Genomic DNA, 23,650 nt, shown 5'->3' with positions numbered 1-23,650 from the left:
ATGTGCTACACTGGAGACGCTGGGATTGTTCACAATGCTTAGCCAAATAACAAAAATTTCCACAATCATATTTTTATCGGAGCAACCAAGACCGGTGCCAAGTTTACATTGAGCTGTGTATTCGGTGTTTCTCCTGCATTGGTGGCCATCTGCTAACCATGTTGGTCCATTACAGTTGCATGAACCTAATGGAAACCTTTCTGAAGGTCTGCTTTTAATGAATGATTGTTTTGGAAAATGGAAAGTATTGCTACACTTCCCCTGCCCACATGCTATATGGAGCTTCTATATAGGGTAAGCATGTTTCATCCATTATTCACATAGCTTCAAGCATGCCAGCTCTACTGGGAAAACTCTGGAAAGAGGCTATTCTATTCTACATCCAGCCAACTGAAGACAGGCAGCATTCAGGAACCATGAGCACTAACCGAAGAAGCTATTGGTGAAGAACATTGTTGGGTTGTGATACACAGTGTAATAGCTCTAATCCTTCCAAACCATTCTTGGGTACAAATAAACACATGGCCAAGGAACAAAAGCGTTGGATGGATTCCTGCCTCTCCTGAAAGCCTGTCTCAAATATCTAAATGGTTCAAAAGGTAACATCCAGACTTTTGTTTCCTTGCCAAGCATCTGGTCATTTATAGAATCTCATGAGACTGTAAATCAGAAACTGTGTACACAGAGAATAAAAGGGGAGGGAACTGGGGGGCAAATGGACCCAAAGGAGACAAAGCAAGATGCTTTAATATGCTGAGAGTGTGACTGTTTGACTGCAAATTACAGGATGACATTCTGGGAGTCATGTTTTTTAATGCTAATTCTCAAATATACAAATAATAAACAACAGTTTACTTGATGAAATATGTACAGTACCTCCACAAATTATCTTTGTAAAGTGCTTTCTGTCACTCTTGTTTCTCCTTACAGTCCACATTACACATCAAGATTTCTCTAGTTGTGTAATAGATTGGCTGGTCCAGCTTGTACCAGCTGTACAGACTGTAAATTTCCTTGAGGCAAATTTTTGATTTTTAAGTGATTGTGATCAGGCTATATAAAGAAAGTGGACTTTCCCGAAGCATGATGGGATAGGCTCCAGTCCGCCACAACCAAGCGCTCAGGAACAACGGTGGGCTGTGAAGCCAAGTTGACATAAACCATGTCATGTACACTGGCCCAAAATAACTTTCTCAGTCTGAGCGTTGCAGCCTGCTGGTACTATAGCATGGAACAACAAGAGAAAGCTGAGCCCATATGTTTGGTTCACCTCCGTTAAAAACAACCATGGCTAACCAATCTGACGAAGCTCTAGCTTAACATGTCCGCATGCATAAGCATATCTAAGGCACTCCGTCACCTCTTCTCTTCTCTCCTTCGCTGGGTCTTCTTCTGCTCCATTGTGCAGTAGGCAAAGCAGTACACATTCCACCACAGACACAATGTTTGTTAACTACTGCCATCATAGTAACTCTCTGATTAGCGCTATATCCCCCCTTTGTGGACATTTGTTACCTCCACCTGTGTGTAAGAGAGCAGGTGGAGTATGCTGACTGGGGAAACACATCTGTGCCAGCTGGGATAGGCAGACGCTTACTTGCGGACTCGCGTGGACCATGTTTCTTGTCTATGAGCCGCAATGTGAAAATCGGGGTAACTTTCATACCCAGAAAGTTTTTGGCTTCATGTGCCACTGAGCAGCTTTCATAGGAATGAATGGAGCACTGTTTTCCCTTATTAGATCCAGGCCCATAATCCTTGACAGGATAATCAGTTCAGACAATATATCAGTTTAAGATAAGACATCTTAATGGCAACCGCGAAAATACATATCTGGATCTATTCCAAATTTTTTTTTTCCTCTTCTTCTTTGTCTGCATCAAGAGTAGTACTCACCTACTCATGTCTGTGCAACTAAAGAGATCACAGATATTTATAATAATTCAGCTTTTTTTTTAATCAAAGGATGTCTTTTATTTCAATACAAGCAAAAAAGGCATTGGCATATTAAAACTAGACTGATAAATTGGTTAAATTTTGGTTGAAATATTGACCAATATCAGCTTATTGCTGACTAATGGGTTTGATGTAAGCCTACACCTTGCCCATTTTAAAACTAGGTTTGTGTTAATTTACAGTTTTTACATTGCATAGTTTGTCCATCAGGGATCCGTATAAAGATTGTTTATTTGTTGTGTTTTTAAAAATGCTATCGTTAGATTTGATTGCCCTCCCAAATATTGATAGTATCGAAATCCAGTATTGGTCAGGCTATAGAGAATATAATAAAAAGGCAAGCAAAAGTTATTCAGAAACTCAATAAAGAATTAATGACCACAATATAACGGCACATAAATAATACACATACTCCTGTAACAGTTCACTCAACTTAGATAATACTGATTAGTTTGTACTAGCTAAGACTGTAAATGTGAAACAAAAAAGCTCTCACTTTTTTGTTATTTTCGTAATTACAAAATAAAAAAACCCCACAAGTTTGCAGGTACTTGTATGCCTTGATGACTGGGGATAACTCTATTCTTCGATGTATAGGTTTCTGTCTGAGGGGTGCGATTAACCAACAACCTTCAAGTCCCAAACTAAGCTCCTCTGGTCATCCTTGACTCTGATAAAAGGAAATGGTATGTATTGGTTATACATATTTCAGAGCATCTCTCCTCGCTTGCCAAGAGCTTACTTGAAAGAGCGATCCCCATCTCAATGTGACTTTCATGTAAAATAAAGCCTACAGAATTGCAGACACAAAATTGGAAATTCAAATGCATGTATCCGTAAGACTGTGTTTCTATGAATACCAAAGTCGAGTATTGTACAAACACATAAGAACAAAACCACTGCACCGCCCACCAGGCAAATACTTCTGGAGGACAAATTGGAAATTGAATCATAAACTATAAAGAGCCAAGGTTGAGTTCAGCTGCGGAAGAAAAGACAGACGAGATGGAGGTGGAGAGGAGAAAAGAGAGAACGGCTGCATTAAATAAAAGTTCACTCTTTCTCTCCTGCCCCTGCAGAAATTCACGCTGTGCTACCTGATTGAAATTTCCTGGTTTAATAGCTGTGAAATAAAGTAAAAGTTGGGAAGAGGAGGATAGAGAGAATATGAAACAGAGGGCAAAAGAGAGGAATGGAGTGGTAGCGGAACGGCGAAGGAGAGGGAGGGAGACTTCAAAACTCAGAGACCAAAAGATAGATGGATTTAATGGAAAGTGAATTACTTTATGACTTGTAAAAACTGCAATTAAGGCTAATTAGTCTTTACGATTTTAAACACGTCTCCCTGTAGTTCTCTTGCCAAAATGTTAATCCACACGACTGTTGTTACCATTCGAGTTGCACACAGTGGCTTAACCACAGGCAGAGAGTCAATAGAGGCTTTAGTTTTGCTTAAGAAACCACACAGATGTACCTGGCTGGGTCTGTGTGGGGTTGGCTGGTGAGCTAACAGGTAACGATTAGCACTAATGAATTCAATGAGAGGGCCCCAATGAGGTAATCTCACCATGCAGCCAGAGGAAACTTTCCATTTACACCAATTAGTGCCAACACAGACAGTGACCATAGCACCCAGACACCTACTGTAAATGCTTTTATCATTAATTCTGAAGGTTAAACTCTCTGTGTGGGTGCATCACATGAATCTCTTCTGCATCTTCCCCAGGATCTTTCTTAGGTACAACAAATGCTCGGTTTCTGATTACATTTCTTTCTGTATCATTGAGCGAATGGTATCTTTACATACAAATCTGTCCATCAAGACTTTCATACAACAGCGCACTGTACATGGTTGTCTTTAGGTTACCATGGATCACAGTATATTTCACATCACAACACATTTTTAGTGCCGTCACTCAAGGGATGGCAATGCGTGTCTGACGATCAGTTGGTTGGTCCATCACTGTGGTCCAGACAAAAATATCTCAACTGATTCCTCTTGGGCTTTCCAGTTGCACTTTTTGCTGTGCCGAGTCAAACGGTGCCACGCTGATTTGCTTTTTCATGACCAGTCTTACCACGCTGAGTTGAGCAGTGCCAGGGACCCTCTCTGGACTGGGGTCAAAGCGTGAAGCCCTGCAGTTACATATCGCAACCACGGCTGACCGGTCGCAACCCCCATCTCCCCCTCAAACAAGCATGTGTTGTGATTGCAAGACTGAGGCTAACCAAATCTCTTTAGTTTCTCTCCTGCATCCCTGTATGAACTGTACATTTAGACATCTGTTGTATTTTACTGTTTCATCATGTTCTCTTTCAGCTGTTTTGGGAGTTTTGTTAAGTTACTACAGGTGAAAACTACATTTTTCCTGATGTTGGTGCTTCGTAGTAAAAGCTTTAAAATGTGTATTATATTGTTTATGGTATATTATTATATTAGTTCTATTAGTTCATAGAAAGTCATAGTTTTTATCCATCCTGGGAAATACCTCAACGCAAATGCAGTGAATGTCACGCAACTAACAGTCTGTAAATGTAGGCTCAATAGTCTATATTTACTTCTATAGTCTATAGATACTTGAATATATATATATATATATATATATATATATATATATATATATATATATATATGAGGTTTTCTATTACATTTAGTTGAAACAAGGAATATTTGTGGGTATCAGACCAACATTTGTGAACCTTATCTTTTAATTTTTTACATTTATATACAATGTGCACTGAAAAATATATTTTGTGCGACAGTCATTTATATATAAAACATGAAACATGATCTTTAATCCTTCTGTGCACAGTCATTAATACCAACATCCATCATAATCCATATAGGATGAACCATCTAGAACCACTGCCCCGAAACCACACACTAAGTGCCAAACACAAAAGAACATTTACATAGTTCAGTCGTATTCACAGCACACGGCTGATCCTTAGTAACCCAATCACACCCTCACAGTCCGCTTTTGTTTATCTGTCGACCTGGTTCTTCAGGCATGGGCTATGAATCACTCTGCCTCCCAGCAGAGAGCATCTCGCTGTCTGGCATCACCTTTCTCCTTTCATAGATATTAATTTTCTGCACTTGGTGGAAAATAACAGCTATAAACACACTTCCCCCTGGTAGAAAAGCCATTTTGGCTGCGTTGTGAAGCTCTTGTTCAATATTTCAGCAACCAGGCAGTCTGCTTGACAGACATTAGAAAATGTATTTCTCATCAGCACATCCCTTGAATATGCGATGGAATCATGTCGGAGCAGAAATAAACGTAGACGATTATCCTGTGATCGTCTACAAAGGCCAGCGTGCCTGTGGCCAGCTATCAAAAGCACTCCTGGCACCTTAATAACGGAATACATCATAGTTAAAACAACACATGCGTTACCAAGGACACACTGATTGGTGAAGGTTAGTATATGCAAATGTAGTTCCTTGGAATTTGTCAACACCAACTGAACCGGAGAGCAGAGAGAGAGCCAGAGACGATATAACACCCATAATGATGAACAAATGGACAGATCATAATTAACAGGTATCTGGGCGCTGGAAGGCAAAGGGACAAAGATCATGATGTCATCAGTGGAAACGGGTATGACAAAATTCGATGTAACTGTAATTTGATAATGAGAAGCATTAACATTAAACATGTCATGACCTGCCTGGACTAAAAGGTGTTGACGCTGGCTTTAAGTGTACAATATTCACCAATATGCAGCTGTTACATTTTGAAGTAACAATTCCCTAAATATTGATACAGACTTGTAGTGAAGAGTGCTGTGTTTTACTGCTACTAGGAAGAGCAACTGATTTAAAAGTACTGTAGTTGCTCTCGTCTCCATTGAGTTAAATCCCGTAGGCTGTGCCTTCAGGCATCTTTAGTGGTGTAACTGGGAAACTGGGAAAAGAAAAACACATTAAGACTGTGACTTTGGCAATATCTGCTGTCTTCATGTCCTTCTCCGCTCTTTCACTGGAGTGTCTGCAGCATTAATATTACTCTATTCTTGATGTTTAACCAATCAGATAGTCCTGTTGGCGTGAAATTGAGCAAGATCACAGAGTGGTGACTAAAGACAAAGAGAGGCAGCAAAAATCAGTTGGTCCCTAGCCCCTTTTTTGGGCTAATGTCAACTACTTGCTAAGCCATCACTCGTTACAGGTCTGTAGCTAGTGGTAGAGTCTGATGAGGAGGTTTAAGTTGATTAAATTGATTAACCATCCGAAACCTACAAAAGATTGTTTTCAGGTCTATTTCTGCTGAGAAAAGTGCGTGTCGCGGGAAAAACTGGCACGGCTCTGAATCTTAAGATGATGCCCCGCTGAAGCCTCACATGAAACACGCTGCTCACGCTGGCTGGCTGCCGAAATGAAAAGCAAGACGTTCTTACAAGCAACGGTCACGCAGGATGTGTGTCTCAGCCGCTACAATTAAGTCAATGGAAAACTGTTACGAATGAAAAGTATGGTCATTTTCTCATCAGCTTACACAAAATCTGACTTCTGTTTGAAACCAGAGCAGTCACCCGCTGCTGGCCATCAGAAAGAAAGCAGGCTTAAGGCACATTTTATCACACCAAAAAGCTCCGTCCACTTGTTACACTGTCTATTATTTGTCAGCATGAAAAATTTCACATTTGTAATTTTCAGCTTGAATTTTGCCAATTGCCATATGGAGCCATGTTCTAGGCCAAGCATGGAGTGCAGCTTCACTGTGGAGCTGCCTCTAAGGAGGGCAGACAGCCTGTCTCTGCACATCACATTACAGAGCCTCTTTCAGTGTGCATGCATGTTAGTGTGTGAGCATGTGTTTGTGTGTGTGTGTCTCTCCGTGTGCTCTTACTGCAGGCCTGACTGAACGCACATGTCCCTCTGAGCTTGTGTGACAGAGGTTTAGCACATGCATCTTAACGTCCCTGTACATCTTTGTCCTTACGTCTCTGTTTCCCCTTCCTGGCAGACACAATGCCTTTCAGAATAAGTTACACTCTTAGTAGACTCTAATCAGTGGCGATGTATGGAGATTGCAGCCTATAGACTGTGAATCAATGACTCGACAGTGTGTGGTGAAGGGATCAGCATAATCGCCGTTCCGCTTTACTTCAAAATCCAAGCCAAGCTGTTTCTCCAAGACTATTGGCAAAGCAACTGAGACATTTAACCAAGGCCTCGACTTTCTCGACAAATAAGATGTCTTCATTGCAGGAGATCTGTAGTCCACTAAGAGTGTTAGAGCTCTGTGGTCAGGGTATAAAGCCTGTAACTTTCACACAGTGCTGTACTGATGTGTATAATAAAGCATGCGAATAAGAGAAAAAGACAGCAGGATGGATGGTTTAACAGATGGAGAGGCAGCGGAGGCAAAGGAGAAACATCTTTTTCTGCTCTGGCCTGAGAGATAAAAAGCCAGGCAGGCACGCATACACATTTACTCACACATTCACACGCACTCGCACACAAATATATACACACATGCTGAGACTTCTTTTGCCACTTCTCAGCCCCTTCCACTTTCTTCCTGAGGTCGCCACAGCTGTCTTGTCAGCACATGCCTCCTGAGCTGGTGGCAAGAGCACGAATACACACACACTGACACACATACGCACATTAAGGCTAGGAGACATGGCCAAAAAATAAGATCTTGATTTCTTTTCCTTTTTTTCTCTTTTGTTTCCTTTTTTTTCAAGATTAGGGACAATTTGTGGTTTTGCGATTTAATATTTGTTTGCCTGCAAAATGCTGGAAGACTAATACATAATTTAAACATTTTTTAGGACTTAATGTGCAAGAATAATACACGTTTGACCATGTGCAAGATCAGAGGAAGATACAGGTTATATATATACTGTATATATATAGCTATGGACTGTTAATACCAGATGTTAATAAAAGGCACAGACAGCCCCCCCAAAAAATATTTAAGAATTCACTTCTAGGTGGCCTCAGCTAAATAGACAACTGGAATTTAGACAGTCGTATAAACTGTGGAAGGTGCGCATACAGTGAAACTATTCATGTCATAGTTCATGACTGTCATGACTCAAGACAGCAAGTTATTTTACTATTTTTTAATATCATTACATTTATTTTTATCCCTCTTATTGATTTTTTCTTTATGTATTTGTATTGTTTGGTCTATTAATCAATTTAATCTAGTTTTTAGCTCAGCTTTTATCTGTCTATTATTATTATTATTATTATTATTATTAGAATTTTTAAATCTATTTCATTAAATTTCCTTGTCATTTTAATCTTTGTTTTGACATTTTAATCAATTTTATCTTTTTTTTAAAAACACTTTTATTTAATTCACTTGTCAGTCATCTGTGAAGATACTATCCTGTATGAGCCCTAACACACATAATTACTATCTTTTGTATAACCTCTGCTTCAAATACAGTCAAGTTGTATGAAAAAAAAGGACAAGACGAGAATTACAGCAGACATCATGCAGTGCGTTACCATGATGACCACTCCGACACCCCGGGAATATTTCAATCAAATTCATTTTACATGCCAGCATTCATGTGTGTGTGCATGTGTGTCTGTGAGAGAAAGAGACGGTGTGTGTATGTGTGAGAGCGTCAACCTTGAAGTGACCTAAGGGATTGTATTCAGTAATTATCTGATTACTCGTCTGTTTTTCCCCACTCAGACAACCTGCAACTGGATAACGCTGTAACTCCCCAATTACAACTTACTCCACAATCAATCGGCCATTAACAGGAGCACATAGACCGTACACATGCCCCCCCACGCACACTCATACCACCGTGTCGAGCTAAAATACCAACACCAACATTATTGCCACTAATTCGGGGGATATTATGATAAAAATAACAGAATCATCAACGATACAAAGCCACAAACACCAAACTTTTACCTAATCTTGTGACTTTGGTATTCATCTCTCTCAGCCGGTGTTTTCAGTGTTTTCGTTGCTTTGCGCAGACCTCAGCACTTCAGTGAAGCCCAGTGATGTTCCACAATAAGAGAGCATCCGCATCCTTTCTCCGCGTCTTTTCACTACCTCCCATTTATGAAAATGTTTGCCCTTGCCTTGTCAAGAAGGGCTTGCAGCCAGAGTCAATCTTACACACAAACAGAGACAACAAACACACACACACACACACACACACACACACACACACACAAACACAAACACACACAAAGCCATGGTTAAAGGTACTCCAGCTATTCCAGCAAGGACACACACATACCAAACACCCAAATAAACCCATGGAACCTTGTAGCTTTCAAGAAGTATTAACATTATGTGAAATTTTTAATTAGTACACAGAAGGCCAAAGGACCGATGTCGATCCGTCAAAGGTGCTGCAGTTTTTTTGAAAGGGTTAAAGAAAACGCTCAAACTCATCCATCATTTTCCCTTTCAGCCCTCCGCTAATGGAACATCGCTATGAGGCAGATGTTTAGACATGCAATACACTGACTGCGGTATAAATATCTTTAGCGTCAGTGATGGCAGACACGCAACAATCACAATGACAAACAAAGACAACCAGTTCAGATGAAGGGCAGCTGCTGCATGCCACTTTATCATGACACGAGAGCCAAAGGCAGAGTGTAACATTTTCAAGCCTTTCATATGCAGTCAAACCAAAGACAAAACCCACTATCATCACTTTCATCCTGAGGTGATTTTGTAATCGTCACTTATTCATTTCGGCCAGTGCATCGCAGTGAATTCTGGTTGTTGTAGGTTTTCTACCTTTTGAGCAAAAGGGATGATCACATCTCTAAGTTAATGTCAAAAATAGACTTTATGGCCAAACAATAATATAGGAAGTGGACACTGAGTTTAAGTTTCATGAAGGCAGAATTTATTCTAGGTTTGTTGTACTGGGATAAAAAAGCATGAAGCTACTACAACTAATAAACTGATCTTTGAGTTTTGGCTCTCTGACACCTTTTCAACAAAATCTCAACATTGAAAGCTTCACAAAGATTCAGAGAGGTGTTCATATTCATATTTCCACCCACAGACTGAGGTAAGTGATCAGCATGACCTCAGGCACATAAAAAGCTCTTATTCACACACAGGTACAGTAGCAGGTGTGATGTGCTCTATTAAAGCCTTTTTTCCTAGAGGGAGGTAATTTTCCATGTCACAGACAGCTGATCATTGTGTACCACATAGACGAAGATACCTAACCTTCACATGAGAAATGAACTGAAAAGAAGTGAGAGGCCTCAGGGCTCAATCATGCTAGTGACTCAGCCACTTGGCTCACAGGGGAGGGGTACCACGCATCCAGGGATTCCTAATCCACAAGGCTCACTGCCTGCTGTCTGTGCTGTAACCTACAGGCATTTTGGAGAGTCGCCCCACTCTGATGTGACTGCAAAGACGTGAAAGCCCCTGAACTGAGAAGACCTTGCTGGATTACTTGTGTTCCTCGTCCTTTTAATAAAGAACTTTTTGTATGTTCTTCTTGGCAACCAGCCTCTGTGGTCTTGTATTTCATTGCGAATCTGACCGCTGCATTCCCTCGGGAGGCACACAGCCTATTCACTCCAACTTTACAACACGTAAAAACCAAATTGGCCGCAGAGGCTGCCTGCAGTAGTAATCCACAAAAGATCCAATATCATTAATGCAGCACACAGACACTGACCAAGTGACAGGATTATGTACTGTACACACACACACACACACACACACACACACATGAAAGGACATAAACACATACATCGACCTACCTGTGTGGCTCCTGTGTGCATGTGTGAGGGAGGCCAGACAGAGGGACAGCAGCAGACTCCACACACCTACTCCACAAATGCAAGGGCCCCGTTCCCGCATTCTGCCAGAGAGAAACAAAAACACACATACTCCGTTAGGGAATACACAGACATAAACAAAAGAAACAGAATATACTGTACGTTGTATTACATTTTCCAAATGTTGGTTTCATGTCAGTGCAGATTCATAAATCCTCTTTACTGTCTTTATAGTCTTGACAAGAGTAGGATGGCACTTTGGTCAACATTGAAAAATCAACTATTAGATGGATTGCCAAAACATTTTGTACAAACATCCATCAAAGGTCCCAATAAGATCAATCTTGATGACCTTGGTGAGATGTCAGCTTTTCCTCTGGCCCCGCCAGGTTGACATTTGTGGTTTTGAGTGAAATATTGTGACATCTTTAGGATGGATAGCTTTGAAATTTAGGCAGGACATTCCCTGACTTTTCATCAAGCTCCATCATCAGGTCAAAATTTTTCCGATACTTTAGCTTAAGGCTGTGCGATATGATGATATATAGCGTGTTACAATAGAAAAACGTTTGTTGTTTCATATGATGCTTTATTGTCTCATTCATCGCCTCGCAAATCACACTCAGAACAGTCATATTTTTAATCACTTGGACGACGCTTTTGCGCTTTGCAAATATTGTTGACTGCAAATATATTCAAACAGAGGGGGTGAGTGACACAGAAAGAGAGGGAGAGACGGGAGAGAGGAACAAAGGAATGAAAGACAGAAGTTCAGAGACTATCTATACTTATAGGTCAGCAAATACGGTTTAATTCCCCATCTTGACAGCCAACAGGAAAACAAAGTTAAAAGCACTAATGAGACAAGTTCTGTTAATACAGATTAAATACTGTGTATGTGTTTGTAAATTTGGATGGGTGCAAATGATGGCATCTGTTGGTGCTCAGTGAAGACTATTGTAATGCAAACTAAAGCTTCAACAGCCTACTCAGGTCTGACAAATGTCTGTTGAGAACTTGCAAACACAGACTCACAAACAAGGCAATAAACCCTCTAATAAAACATTTAATGAAAACTTTCCAACAAACAAAACTCATAAAAGCAGTCTAATATAAAACAAGAACAACCAAGAAATGTGTTTCTTTTATTAATCAACAACCTTATAACAACTTAATATTTTGAGCGCTGCACAGCACAGAAACTTCCACAACAGGCAAACAAACTGTTTCTCCACCAGGGAAACTTGTTTTTTGTAAGTAGGATTGTATACACACGTTTGTCAGTGAGTGAATAAATAACTGCAGGAGGCAAGCCAAGCAGAAGCAAACATATGAGACTAAGATACAACATGCAGAGAAACTGAACAGCCCATTTTACATGAACACACCATGTTGCCATTAAAATAAACAGGAAGTGGCCCCAAACACAATTCTATAAACTATGACTAATACTTTCATTTGCACAGTCTCCACGAGTAGATTTTTTTGTCTTTATATTTCTTGACAGTGTAGTTTATATGCAGATTGGAGTAAACATGTTGTTGTTTTTTTGTTTTTATCTCAAGTGTAGCGCAAGCGGCAACTTCCTCAGCTGAAAAATGAAGTCAATGTGGGATTACCAAACACATCAGTTCCTCGAATGGCCGCTTGAGGCTGGATTTTCCGTCCTGCCAAAATACATTGTAATTTACTGTTATTCTCTCATATTTGATATGCTGAATAAAGTGGAAGTTTACTGCTGTTTGGGGCAAATAACGCAAGGTGAAAGGTCTCTATGTGTGAACACAGCTAGCTTGTTAGCCTGAGCTAGCTTGGTAGCTTCCAGCTACCTGGGGCATGACACCAAGCTTCATTCGGCTTGCCTCATCTTCACCCAACCTCCCCCTCTTTGACCATTTTTAGTCTCAATCTCCACAGCACTGTGTCAGCGCAGGAGAAAGGTCTGGCTGCACCAATTCTCTTCCTGGTAAAGGGGAAAAAGGCTTTGGCTTGTTTGTCTTTTAACCAATCACAATTGTCTATGGCGGTGCTCAACCAAGGATGTAGCAACAGTGCCCTGCAAAATAGTGTTTGGGGAAAACTTGGTTTGCAAGTGGGGAAGTGAGCCCTGGCTGCTAGCTTGTTTATGTTTGTCCAGTTAGAGAACTGGTTAGTGTTAGAGTAATTTGCCATTTTCAGCATGTAGGTTAACAGCTTGGAGGTTGTCATTAGTGTTTCACACAGCGATGGGGACTTTGAAAATAGCACACGCAGATAGCGGAGGGAAACGGGAAATAGGCGATAAATGACAGACTTTATCCAAACAGTCTACTTCCCGTTAGTCGGACTAATTTTGATTAGCCGGAAGTCAGGTACAGCCAAGATGATGACGGCCGGTATCACCCACTTTGAGCTTTACACTGGCTCTTCATAAACCCATGGGTGATGTCATGGTGGCTCTGTCCACTGTTTGTTACAGTCAGTGGTGCAGCATTACCCATTTTTGCTGGAAAAACACAACATTACATCAAACACTGTAGACTTGGAACAAAAATATGTCTGTGCATACAATCTACTGAATCAGTGGATTAAGTGCTGAGTTACTCTCTTTCCATGGAAGTTGATTCACTTTTCTAGTAAGCCAGCAAATGTGTTGCAGACAAAAATGAAAGAATCTTGTGAAATACTTCTGAGCAGATATGTGATGATGTAAGTAAAACAAACCAAACTTTCAAGGTTTGTGTGACAGTCTGTGCAGATTAGCTCAGTGAAGATCAGATTATACACACACACCTGGTTGGGTCTGTACGTGCTGATGTGTTTATTTGGGCATACATCTGCGTCCGTGCGAACGTCCGTCCGTGCGTGTGGTGTGTGTTTGTGTGTGTGTGTGTGTGTGTGTGTGTGTGTGTGTTTGTGTTAAGCTCTGGCTTGAGTTCTGAGCTGGGTATGTGAGTCATCTGGCTATGCAGCCAGGCATTTCTAGAGCTGTGAGAAGCTGCAAAGCCAGACAGGCTGAGCCAAGGCTTTCTCTGGTTAGAGGGCATCACACACACACATACACACACACATAGAATCATACACATATACGATATATTGTCGCTTTTCGTCTTTACTCCCATTCATCTCTTCTTGTCTCCTTTAGTCTACCTCCCTCCTCCTTCTGCCTGTCCACACCTATGCTATGCTTGTAGTAAATAATTAGGAAACAAAGCAGGGACGCTGCCTGCTTCCTCTCCAGCTCATTTAGACACACAGCAGTGTTTGTGATGATGCAGTGCCACTTCATTTTGGCTGGTTGTTTGGTCTGTCTGCCGCAGAATGAGTGGGTGTGTGATATAGAAATGGATTTAGAAAGGAGCACGAAAAGAGAGAGAGAGAGAGGAGGAGGAAGCTCTTTGTGTTTGTGTGTGTGTGTGTGTGTGTGTGTGTGTGTGTGTGTGTGTGTTTGTGTGTGTGTGTGTGTGTGTCTGTGTGTGTGTGTGTGTGTGTGTGTGTCTGACTGCTCAGGAACACGGGGTTCTGATCAATAGCATCTAAACAGCTTGACTCTCCATCAGTATCAAACTCAGCAGCAGCCAATGGTGACTCATGTGTCCACACACACACACATACACACACACACACACACACACACACACACACACACACACACACACACACTCATATACAAAATCAGAACAGCAGGTTTTATGCATTGATAAGACAAAGGACTGCATGTTAAAGAGTTAGTTAACTTTCTGATTGTATGCTAACTGCTTGTAAACATTTGTGTTGACACTTGTTTACGTCCGCATATTGTTCCATATTGAAAATGTTTCCTGGTTCTACAGTCACAGTCTCATCTGATCATATCCGCCGCTATGACTAATGGTCAGAAAGCAGCATTGGATCCTCTAACCCTGGATGATGTAGCTTTCATTAACTGAACACAGAGGAGCAAAAGAGAAAGGAAGAGCGAGAGGAGAAATAGATAGAGTTGGAGAAAGAATGGTGGTCTCCAATGAGTTGTGCAGTCTGTTCCATCCCTTTAATTAGTCCCATTGGAATGCCCTCCCCGCTCCACACGGCTGATCAGCTTCCCCTCTATATCTCCAGTCTGTACTAGTGTGCATGTGCACGTGGGCACGTGTGTTTGTATGCATCTCAGCTAAAGCTGGACAGACATCTCACGGGCATATGAGCTCTGGTCGATCTCCCAACGGTCGCAGAGAAAAACGTAGTGGAAATGCATTAATATTCAAGGATTTTCCATTCCCTGGGATATCTGCCATTTGGAAAATTGGCTGCCTGTACTCTCTACATCAGTTACTGCAGCAAATTAATGTGAAGTGATTTTTGCTAACAGAAGATATGTAGCGCCACAGCAATATTTGTAAAAAAAAATTTAATTTTTTTTTTATATTGAGAAATGGTTTAAAGAATTCTGCATTAAAATTTCTGAAAATGACTAGAGCTTTGTTATATATATTGTTGAATTGTATACTTATTACAAATGTTTTCAACAATGTTCAAACCCAGCGAAATCCTCAAGTTTACTCAAGGTAACATTTAGAAAGTGAGAAAGAAAGTCCGCGAATGTGACTAAACAAATAAAACTAAAACATAACTACGTCCTTGTGTGCCTGAGTCATGTCAGGTAGATTTTCATCGACAATGGTTGTTGCTTAATCGTGTTCACCACCAGTGAGGCTAGTCTGATAATTTGTGTTTATTCCTGTTACTCGCAGGAATGTTTATTCACCCTAACAACCAGATTACTTCCAGTACACTAGCCGTAAGCTAGCAAGCAACAACACGCAGAGGCGGTGTTTATCTGTGTATTTGCGTTTAGGTCGATCACTAAACTCAGCACTAACCAGAGACTCCGCTTTTCTCTCTCTTTTCCCCTCTACTCTCTGTTGTTTTTGTTTGTGAAGTAAAGAATACATCCCCTCCAGCTCAGGTCAACATTACAGTACATAAACCTCCCACAATGGAGGCCACCTCCACGAATCGCTGCTGCAGGTTGATAAACAGGAGTGAAGATAAATCTACTTCGATCCCAAAAGTTAAAAAGTCATCTCTAAGCTCTCCTCTTGTTGGTAAACACCTCTGAAACAGAGCAAAATCCGATGTGACTCCGGGTGTTTATTCCTCCAGAAGGTGTGGCCTAGCACCCAACGGTGATCCCTGGCTGGGTTGTTTGTTTGTTTTTTATTTCTCTCTCTTTGTGAATACGGTGTGCATTCCCTCCCTGACACAATGATAACTTACAGCATTTGTATGACTATGAATTGGGAACAATTGATATGGATCGTATTCATCCTGAGAATTTAACAGAGAAATGACTATCTCTGCCTCCTGTGGAGTGCTACCATGGCTAAGGTCATCAGGATACTGACAGTAGCTTGCTGTGCTATTCAAAGTCACAGTATCAAAAGAAAACAGAAGATATTGTCTGATATTGTCAAGAGGCAGCAAAGAGGAACGGAAAGGACACAGAGATGATAGAAAGGAAAGATGAAAGGTAAGGAGACGAGTGCATAGAAGCGAAGAACAAAAGATAACAGTACGAGGATGAAGGAGAGGGAAGGAAAAAAAGGATCCCAGTAAAGCCATGAAGGGACAATTTGGACCACATGTCTTTTGGTATCATGACTCCAGTAATTATTTGGCTGGCACATTAGTTTGTGGCTGTGTTGAATAATTTGACAGGATAACTGGTATTTCTACTACTACTACTGGTATTCACTACTTTTCCAATCTATGAAAAAAGAAATGTTTCCCTGAACTTTTACGTTACTTTTTCTTAAACAGTTATTAGATCATATTATGTGAAAGTGCTGCAGAAAAAAACTTCCAACTGCTCATTCTGAACCAAGAAAAAACACTCTGCTGACTTACGCTGATTTGTTTTGTGGCTACACTTTAGGCAGTATCAGGCTGTCAGTCAGTCTACCACTTTGGCCTGGACTGAACTATCTTTGGCATCGATGCAATGTATCCTAATGACTGTAATATTCATCCTGGCGTCCCCATGAGTTTGACATTTGTGACTTTGTACCAAAATTAATGGCACTTATTTCACTCAATGTCCAACGCTGCAAGGGTTTATATATGCAACAAATTAATGACATTTTCATTAGCCTCAGCTGAACCTTGTGTTTATATCTAATCACCAAATGATAGAGTGCTAAACTATTAACATAGATGTAAACCTGCCAAACATCAGCATGTTAGCATTGTCACTGAGAGCATGTTAGCCTCCTGACTTTAGCATTTAGCTCCGAACACAGCTGTTTCTAATGGCAGGAACTAGAACTAGTTGGTACAGTTGTTGTCTGACCGGTGATGCTGGAGGACGAAGTGAAAAGTTGGCCATCATAAGAGGAAGGAAACACAATAAACACCAGCTGCGTTTACATGTACCCTATTATTCTATCAGAACAACAACCTTGTCAGAGTAAAAATGCCTCATATGATTACCAGCCTGATCTAAATTAATTTCAATCAGATTCTGCATTTCTGGCTGAAGTGAATGCATGTTCACCTCACTTGCGGCTAACATTGGGCTTCATTCGTTACAGCAGTGGCAGAAACATGGCGGTGGCAAAACAGAACTGGTCTGTGTCTGGTGCAACTTTTTTGTTGGAGATCTTAAAAGATTTAAGGATTGTCGAACGCCTCAATGGTCGAAAGGCTCGAAACAATTTGGTCAAACAAGATTTTGAAAAGATGAACAAACGAAATGATAATATAAAGTTTGAAAAGAAAACCCATATTGTTCTTGTTATATCTGTGGTATATCCGGCAGATTAGACGCTTCACAGTGAGCAGAACCACTGTGGCGCATTTCAGAAAGTTAAATTCTGATGAAATTCTTTGGGCATGCAAACACACTTCTTATCGGATCATATCGGATTTATGTAGCGTCCATGCCAACAGTTAAGACAGAATCTTAATGGTGCATATTTTCAGTGTACAGTCTCTCGTGGAGCACATTCATACTGTCTGTACAGAAATAGTTGTGTGAAGAATGAAAAAGAGAGCTAGAAAGAGGAGTTCAAACCCTGGACCCTTTATCACCTCCACACAGCTGACCAATCATATTGTGAAGTGGGTGTAAATGTCTGATAATTGGCTTTCTGAAAATCACAGCATACCTGGCATCTTACCCACAGCCTCACACAGCTGCTAGCATGGCTGCAGTCTAGTCTTGTTGAAATGCTGATGCCCCATTCTTCTGTCAAAGTTTTGAAGCAAACTTAAATCTTTTTTACTGAGGATTTTTATCATGTTTTATATTTTGAGTTGTACTCCAGTATGTTGTGATTTTGTGTGGCTGCTACAATGGCAAGGTCCCTCTTGTGAAAGAGATCTCAATGGGACTTTCTGGTTGAATGAAGGTGAAATAGAAAATAATAAGTGGAAACATAACCTAGTTGTTCCTAAGAGAAAATGTTTTTGAGGTCAAAACCTTGACACTATTACTACTACTATAGACTAGAATAAAATAAGCCATAAAAGGTTGTACAAAATTTCTGCAGTGGTACAATAAGCGTGTCACGGCTCTGTCAGCACTGGGCAGAAGACGAATGTGAATGGATGGAACACAAAACTACGATGACTTGTCCGAGGAAATCTGTGTGTTCTTGTGACTTAATGGAAGGGTTTGTTTTGTAGCTGGAGTTAGGACTGCGACTCTCCAAACCTAATGGGAACCTCGGGAGATTTCAGCTTGATTAGGCCTCCCTGATCCTGCCAGAAGCGCGCATGTGTGCGTGTACATGAGTGTGTGTTTCATGTGTGTTTCATTAATGAAAACCCAACTTTGGCCTTTGTGGATAAATTCACTCCATGTGACCTGTGGAGAAAGCCTGCAGCTTCAAATTAAGCTTCCAATTTAACAGGAATCTCAACTGTGTGTGTGCGTGTGCATGTGTGTGTGTGTGTGTGTGTGTGTGTGTGTGTTGGAGGAAAATGGAAAGAACGGGGAGTAAAAATGAGGAGTGGGAGCTTTTAGCCCTTTCCTCCTCCGTTCCTCCGCCTCTTATCCTTCTTTCACTAGTTAACTGTCCTCTATGACTTCAGCAGAGTGCACATCACAGACTTGACATCCCCATCTTTCAAATCAGCTTTTGCCTGCTGTCGCTACATGCGTGTACCCAACACATCCCGAAACCTTGATTCAACCCAAAGGTGTCGCACCCCATCCATCTCCATCCCCTCTCTCTCTTTTGCTCTGTCCCTGTCCGCCACTCGCTCGCTGTGCTAACCTGGAGAGCTTGTTGCACCGCGAGCTACGATCCTGATGTCACCGCAAATCCATCGTCCACGCACGACACGGCCGCCCCTAAAACATCCTCGGGTCAAACACAAACAAAGCCACATACACACACACGGAGAGACAACACACCGCCGCAGAGTGTCTGCTGACAGTGCAGATCCAGGTGGTAAATGCAGTTATGTTGTCTGAGCCTTTCCATCACCCACAAGTCCAACAGCATCAGACAGTAAAAGAAAAAAGGAATTGCCAGCCCTCACCTACAGGCACGGGCTACACCATCGCTACGAGCTGGCTTAACACTGCAAAAATAACATCAAAGTCCCTCTCTCTATAGAATACGCAGCACACTACTTTCATATTTATCCATCACATTTTGACTACACTTCAATTTTCTGCGAGGGTCTTGGGCAATAACAGAAAAAAAACACTTTGAACTAAATAAACAAATGCAAAGTGGGGGATCTCTTGAAGCATTGGAATTTAGGAAATATATTAAAGCGAAATGCAAATGGCCTGCGCTGTGCGGTCCCGGAGAGACGATAGCGTCACGCATGGGAGAGCACGGGTAGAAAAAAATAATCCAGGGGGAAGAAATGGCTTCTTTAATTCAATTTCAATCCAGGCTTTTTGACTTTTGTGGGATTATTTAAGTGCAAGCTAAGTGGAAATCCATCCAACACTATGAGCCTTTGTTGACAAATGTAGTGGTTGTTCAGCGGAGTAAGAAAAACAGATAAAAGTTAAGCAGAGTTTTAAACCAAAGAGCTGACGATGGAGCTGAACAAGCACCATTAGAGAGAGAGGCAGCTCCGTAAAGAGTCTCATCAAACGGGTATAAAACAATAAGGAACTACTGAGCCCCAGACATTTTAGGATAACTACCTGGACTGTGAAGGCACCAGAGGCTGAACAAGGGTGCAGCTGGTGCAGGAAGAGTGCAGCTTCTGCTTTTCCAGCGCACTTTAATAGGAGTCTGATTTCATCCGTCCATCTCCCAGACAGACATGTGAAAGTGACCGGCAGTAAAAGCACTTTCTACCCCCATCTCCTTCACATCCTCTCTCTTTCTCTGTCTGTGCTCTCCTCTCTCCTGTGCCTCCTAACTTAATTTTTCATCACACTGTGGTTTTCAGTGGAGCGACACTTTTTCTCCTCTCCACTGCCCTCAGCTGGTATATTTAGATTGTGTCTCTCCTCTCCTCCCCTTCCATTTCTGTCTCCCTCTCCCTCTCTTCCTCTTCTATTACTTATTAATGTCTTCATGTTATTGACAGGAATGTTTTGCCCATCACTTACTCAACATGTAGGTTTATATTACAGTTGGAACAAGCAAAAACACCAAATATTCTCTGGTCCCAGCTTCTCAAAGGTAGGGATTTACTTTTTTTCCACTCCTTTATATCTTTTTAAATTGAATATCCTTTGGCTCTAGAAACTTATGATTATATGTTTTAGTTTTTTGAAGTAGCCAATGGTCAGTGCATTACTGAAAGTAGATGAAGGTCAGGACGCCCCCAGTTTTGAGAAGCAGCACTAGTGCCAGTGTAGAAAGCTGAGCTACTGATGTGGAGGGCGGCAGCAAAATGTTTTTTAGTCATGTAAAAAAGAGGTCCACGGCTATACTCACTGCTTTACTTCACCATCCGACTGCCCTCTCCGATGGGGAGCTAAAGCTGCTATATCTCTCTCCAAAGCCCCCAGACTCCCTTGCCAAAAACAGTTATTTTACTTTGCAGAACATGTGAGCTGCTGGTCTACCGCTGCCTCTGCCAGTTGGGTTGTTTGTGTTGTAGTCTGACTGTGGTGAATCTGAACTAACCTTTTAAAACATAGAGTAAGCTGCAAGCCTGCAACCACTCACAATCCCCACATGAAATCCAGATATATAACAAACATCAACTTTCATAACTGAAAGTAAACATTCCAAATAACTACATGAAACTAGAGAGACAATAGTGTACACTTTAACAAGCTAAACAGTACACATTCATACACATAAAAAATGAAGATAAATTCATGTTAAGTGGATGCTGAAAGTCCTAAATTTCATCAATAAAAGTCAAAAACATATCCTCATACCTAAACGACTGAATAGGTTGAGACTCTCAAAACGACATATGTCACCGTTCCCAAAATTGATGTTTGCAGTGTACCAGTGCTCGGCGTACCTTATGTTCGTCATATGGTTGGGTTGGGTTTAGGTACTGAAGCTACTTGATCTTACTTAGGATTAGGAGAACATTGACATGTACATCAGTTATGTAACTTTAGTTACAAACATACCTACATTTTGTAAGTAACTGCAGTTACGTTATGCACATGGTTTTGTTTCCCACAGGACACGAACCGCGGTGTCCTGTGCTTGTTTGAGCCCCAGGTTCAAAGGGTTAAATTGGTCAAAACTATAATCACCTAATAAACAGTTTACTCGATGGTTATAATTCCCTTATGACGTTGTCACTACATGTCTCAGTTACTTTGAGTTCAAAAACGGCTACTCAGAAATGCTGTCATTTTCTGGGACACTCTTTAGATAAAAAATGTACACAAACGAAATGTTTGTCTTCTTTGCCTTTGTTGTTTCTTATTTCCATCAGTAATGAGAATGTTGTGATCATGCTTGTCGAGTTTCGTACAAATGAGGTATGATGTTTCCATGGAGTAAGTAAGTTATTCCCGTTTGCATTTATATTTGACTGAGGTATGACTAGACAAGAAACGTGTGATTTTTGAAGAAAATTATTAAACACACAAAAATGTTGCTTAGAGGAAACCTCTCATGCTATTCACTGGAGATAACTATTTAAGTGGCCTATAAGGACTCTCTCTCTCTGAAACCAACACCTGCCACTGAGGAAAACACACACACTTAAAAGCACATAGTGAGCAGTCACTGCGGCAGCTTCACACGCAACATTTCGCTTAAAAATCAGTCATGTTGGGTTAAAAGAGTAGCTGCTGCCAGTTGGGAACCTCAAGAATGTTCAATCTGAGCGTGAAAAACTTCATCCAGAGCTGGATTCATCCATGTGTGTCAGTGGAAGACTGCCAACTCTGCTGGTTTATGTAGGGAAAAAATGTGGTGGAGACAGAGAAAGCGATGCAGCAGGGTGAAAATATAATAAGGGAGTCAACAATCCACTTTCCCTGTTGTTGTGTTTTTTTCATTTTAGAGTGAAATGTGTGGGCAGAGGGGAGAGAGAGAGATGATGATGATCAGTGATGTGAGTAGATGAGAGTCAGGAGGGAATGATTAGTGTCCAAGCTGCCCTCAGAAACTTCTGCCTCAGTTTAATGAATACTTAAAGAGCCTGAGAGATGCTAAAAGGGCATCAGTGCAGCTTCTCTCTCTTCCTGTCTTTTTTCCTCCTCTCTTTGTCTCAGCTTCTCTGACAGATTAGCACACAGGGCAGGAGTTTCTAAAGTACAGTACAAAGATCACAACAGGACGTTTCACTGATGACTTCAGTCCTCTCTGGTCTCATTCTGTAGACTCTCCTAAACTCCCCTGGTTCAGACCTATTTCTCTGCCCTAAATGCATAATTTTGTAAATGAAGCATCTGCTTGGGTGGTCCCAGTAGGCCCATGTGTATCAGACTGAGGCTGACACACACTCACACAAAGCCAAATGCACCATTACTCAAAAATAGTTTTGCTAACGGGCCCTAAAAATATGCAGCACCACAGAAGAACCTTTTAGCTGTGTTTTTAAAATTCATACAACTTCATATGTTTATGTTTCAGTGTGTAAATGCTACAAAATGAGCAGCAGTGGATCATTTGCGATAACAGATGCTGATTCCTGCATAGAATATAAATCATGACTCAAAAAACGAGCTGAAACAAAGTCTGTATTTCGGTTTTCCTGAATTAAGGCTGGAGTTTATCAAGAGCACATTGGGTCTGTGCACGTCTGGTACCGGAGCCACACGATAAAAACAACACACTGGAGGCTTTAGGACAAATAATAAGCTGGAAGTACTGCAGAGAAGATGTTGTCAATATTCATCTGTTAGCGTGAGGTCACTGTTTCTATAGTTACATAACCCTTGGTGTATTGGCATGACAACAAAAATTACATTTAATGATTGCATTGAAAACAAATCGATACAAAACTGCTTCTGGTTAAAGCAGAACTGTCCGAATGTGTTAAAGGAGACATATAATGCTCATTTTCTAGGTACATTATTTTATTTAAGGTTACTACTAGAATAGGTTTACATGCTTTCATGCTCAAAATACACATCAGTTTTCTCATAATGTCCAGTGCTGCAGCACTGTATTCCCCCTCTGTCTGAGACACTCTGTTTTAGCTCCTGTCTCTTTAAGGCCCCTCCTCCCAAATACCCAGTCTGCTGCGATTGGTCAGCTCACACATGCCTGACCCATCACTACAAACAACAACAGAGCTGCTATGCTAGAATATTAACTAGCTGCCAGGCTGAAATTATGCAAATGTTTAATAAAGTGATGTAGTGTGATGTCACAAAGTCATGACAATAAAGGCGGGACTACTGAAGAGGCGTTGGTGTTGACTTTGGGCTTTTTAACTCTCAAGATCTTTTACATGCACTAGAAGAGTACAAAGCATAATAGTTCTTTAAATTTCAAACTATTGAAGCAAACAGAATTCAAAATTATCTGTAAAATTATTTGTCGCTATGGAGCTTCATAACCAAGTGATGATATC

General features: G+C 41.0%; 1 protein-coding gene and 1 long non-coding RNA gene across 10 annotated transcripts in view; one reads left to right on the top strand and one right to left on the bottom strand.

Moving 5' to 3' along the window:
- The window catches only part of LOC311265798, a 231,431-nt gene that overhangs the window by 167,752 nt on the left and 40,029 nt on the right, over nt 1-23,650 (top strand). For 3 of the 8 annotated variants that reach the window (XR_014623620.1, XR_014623621.1, XR_014623622.1), the window contains one exon: nt 10,301-10,409. The exons of the other annotated variants lie outside the window; for them this stretch is intronic. This is a non-coding gene — a long non-coding RNA (uncharacterized lncRNA). Of the gene's footprint in view, nt 1-10,300; nt 10,410-23,650 lie in introns of those variants that run through there. 8 annotated transcript variants of the gene reach the window in all.
- Nucleotides 1-23,650, bottom strand: part of LOC311265797 (chemokine-like protein TAFA-2) — an 82,054-nt gene that overhangs the window by 28,802 nt on the left and 29,602 nt on the right. The window contains exon 2 of one of the 2 annotated variants that reach the window (XM_084367800.1): nt 10,694-10,794. In XM_084367800.1, the coding sequence (XP_084223926.1) occupies nt 10,694-10,793 (100 nt within the window). In that variant the 5' untranslated portion in view covers nt 10,794. Of the gene's footprint in view, nt 1-10,683; nt 10,795-23,650 lie in introns of those variants that run through there. The other variant, XM_084367801.1, reaches the window with a different exon arrangement.

Source organism: Pagrus pagrus (genome assembly GCF_965226575.1).
Source record: "Pagrus pagrus genome assembly, chromosome: 11".
Classification (NCBI taxonomy): Eukaryota; Metazoa; Chordata; class Actinopteri; order Spariformes; family Sparidae; genus Pagrus; species Pagrus pagrus.
Note: the sequence above shows the minus strand (reverse complement) of the source record. Positions and strands in the feature narration are given on the sequence as shown.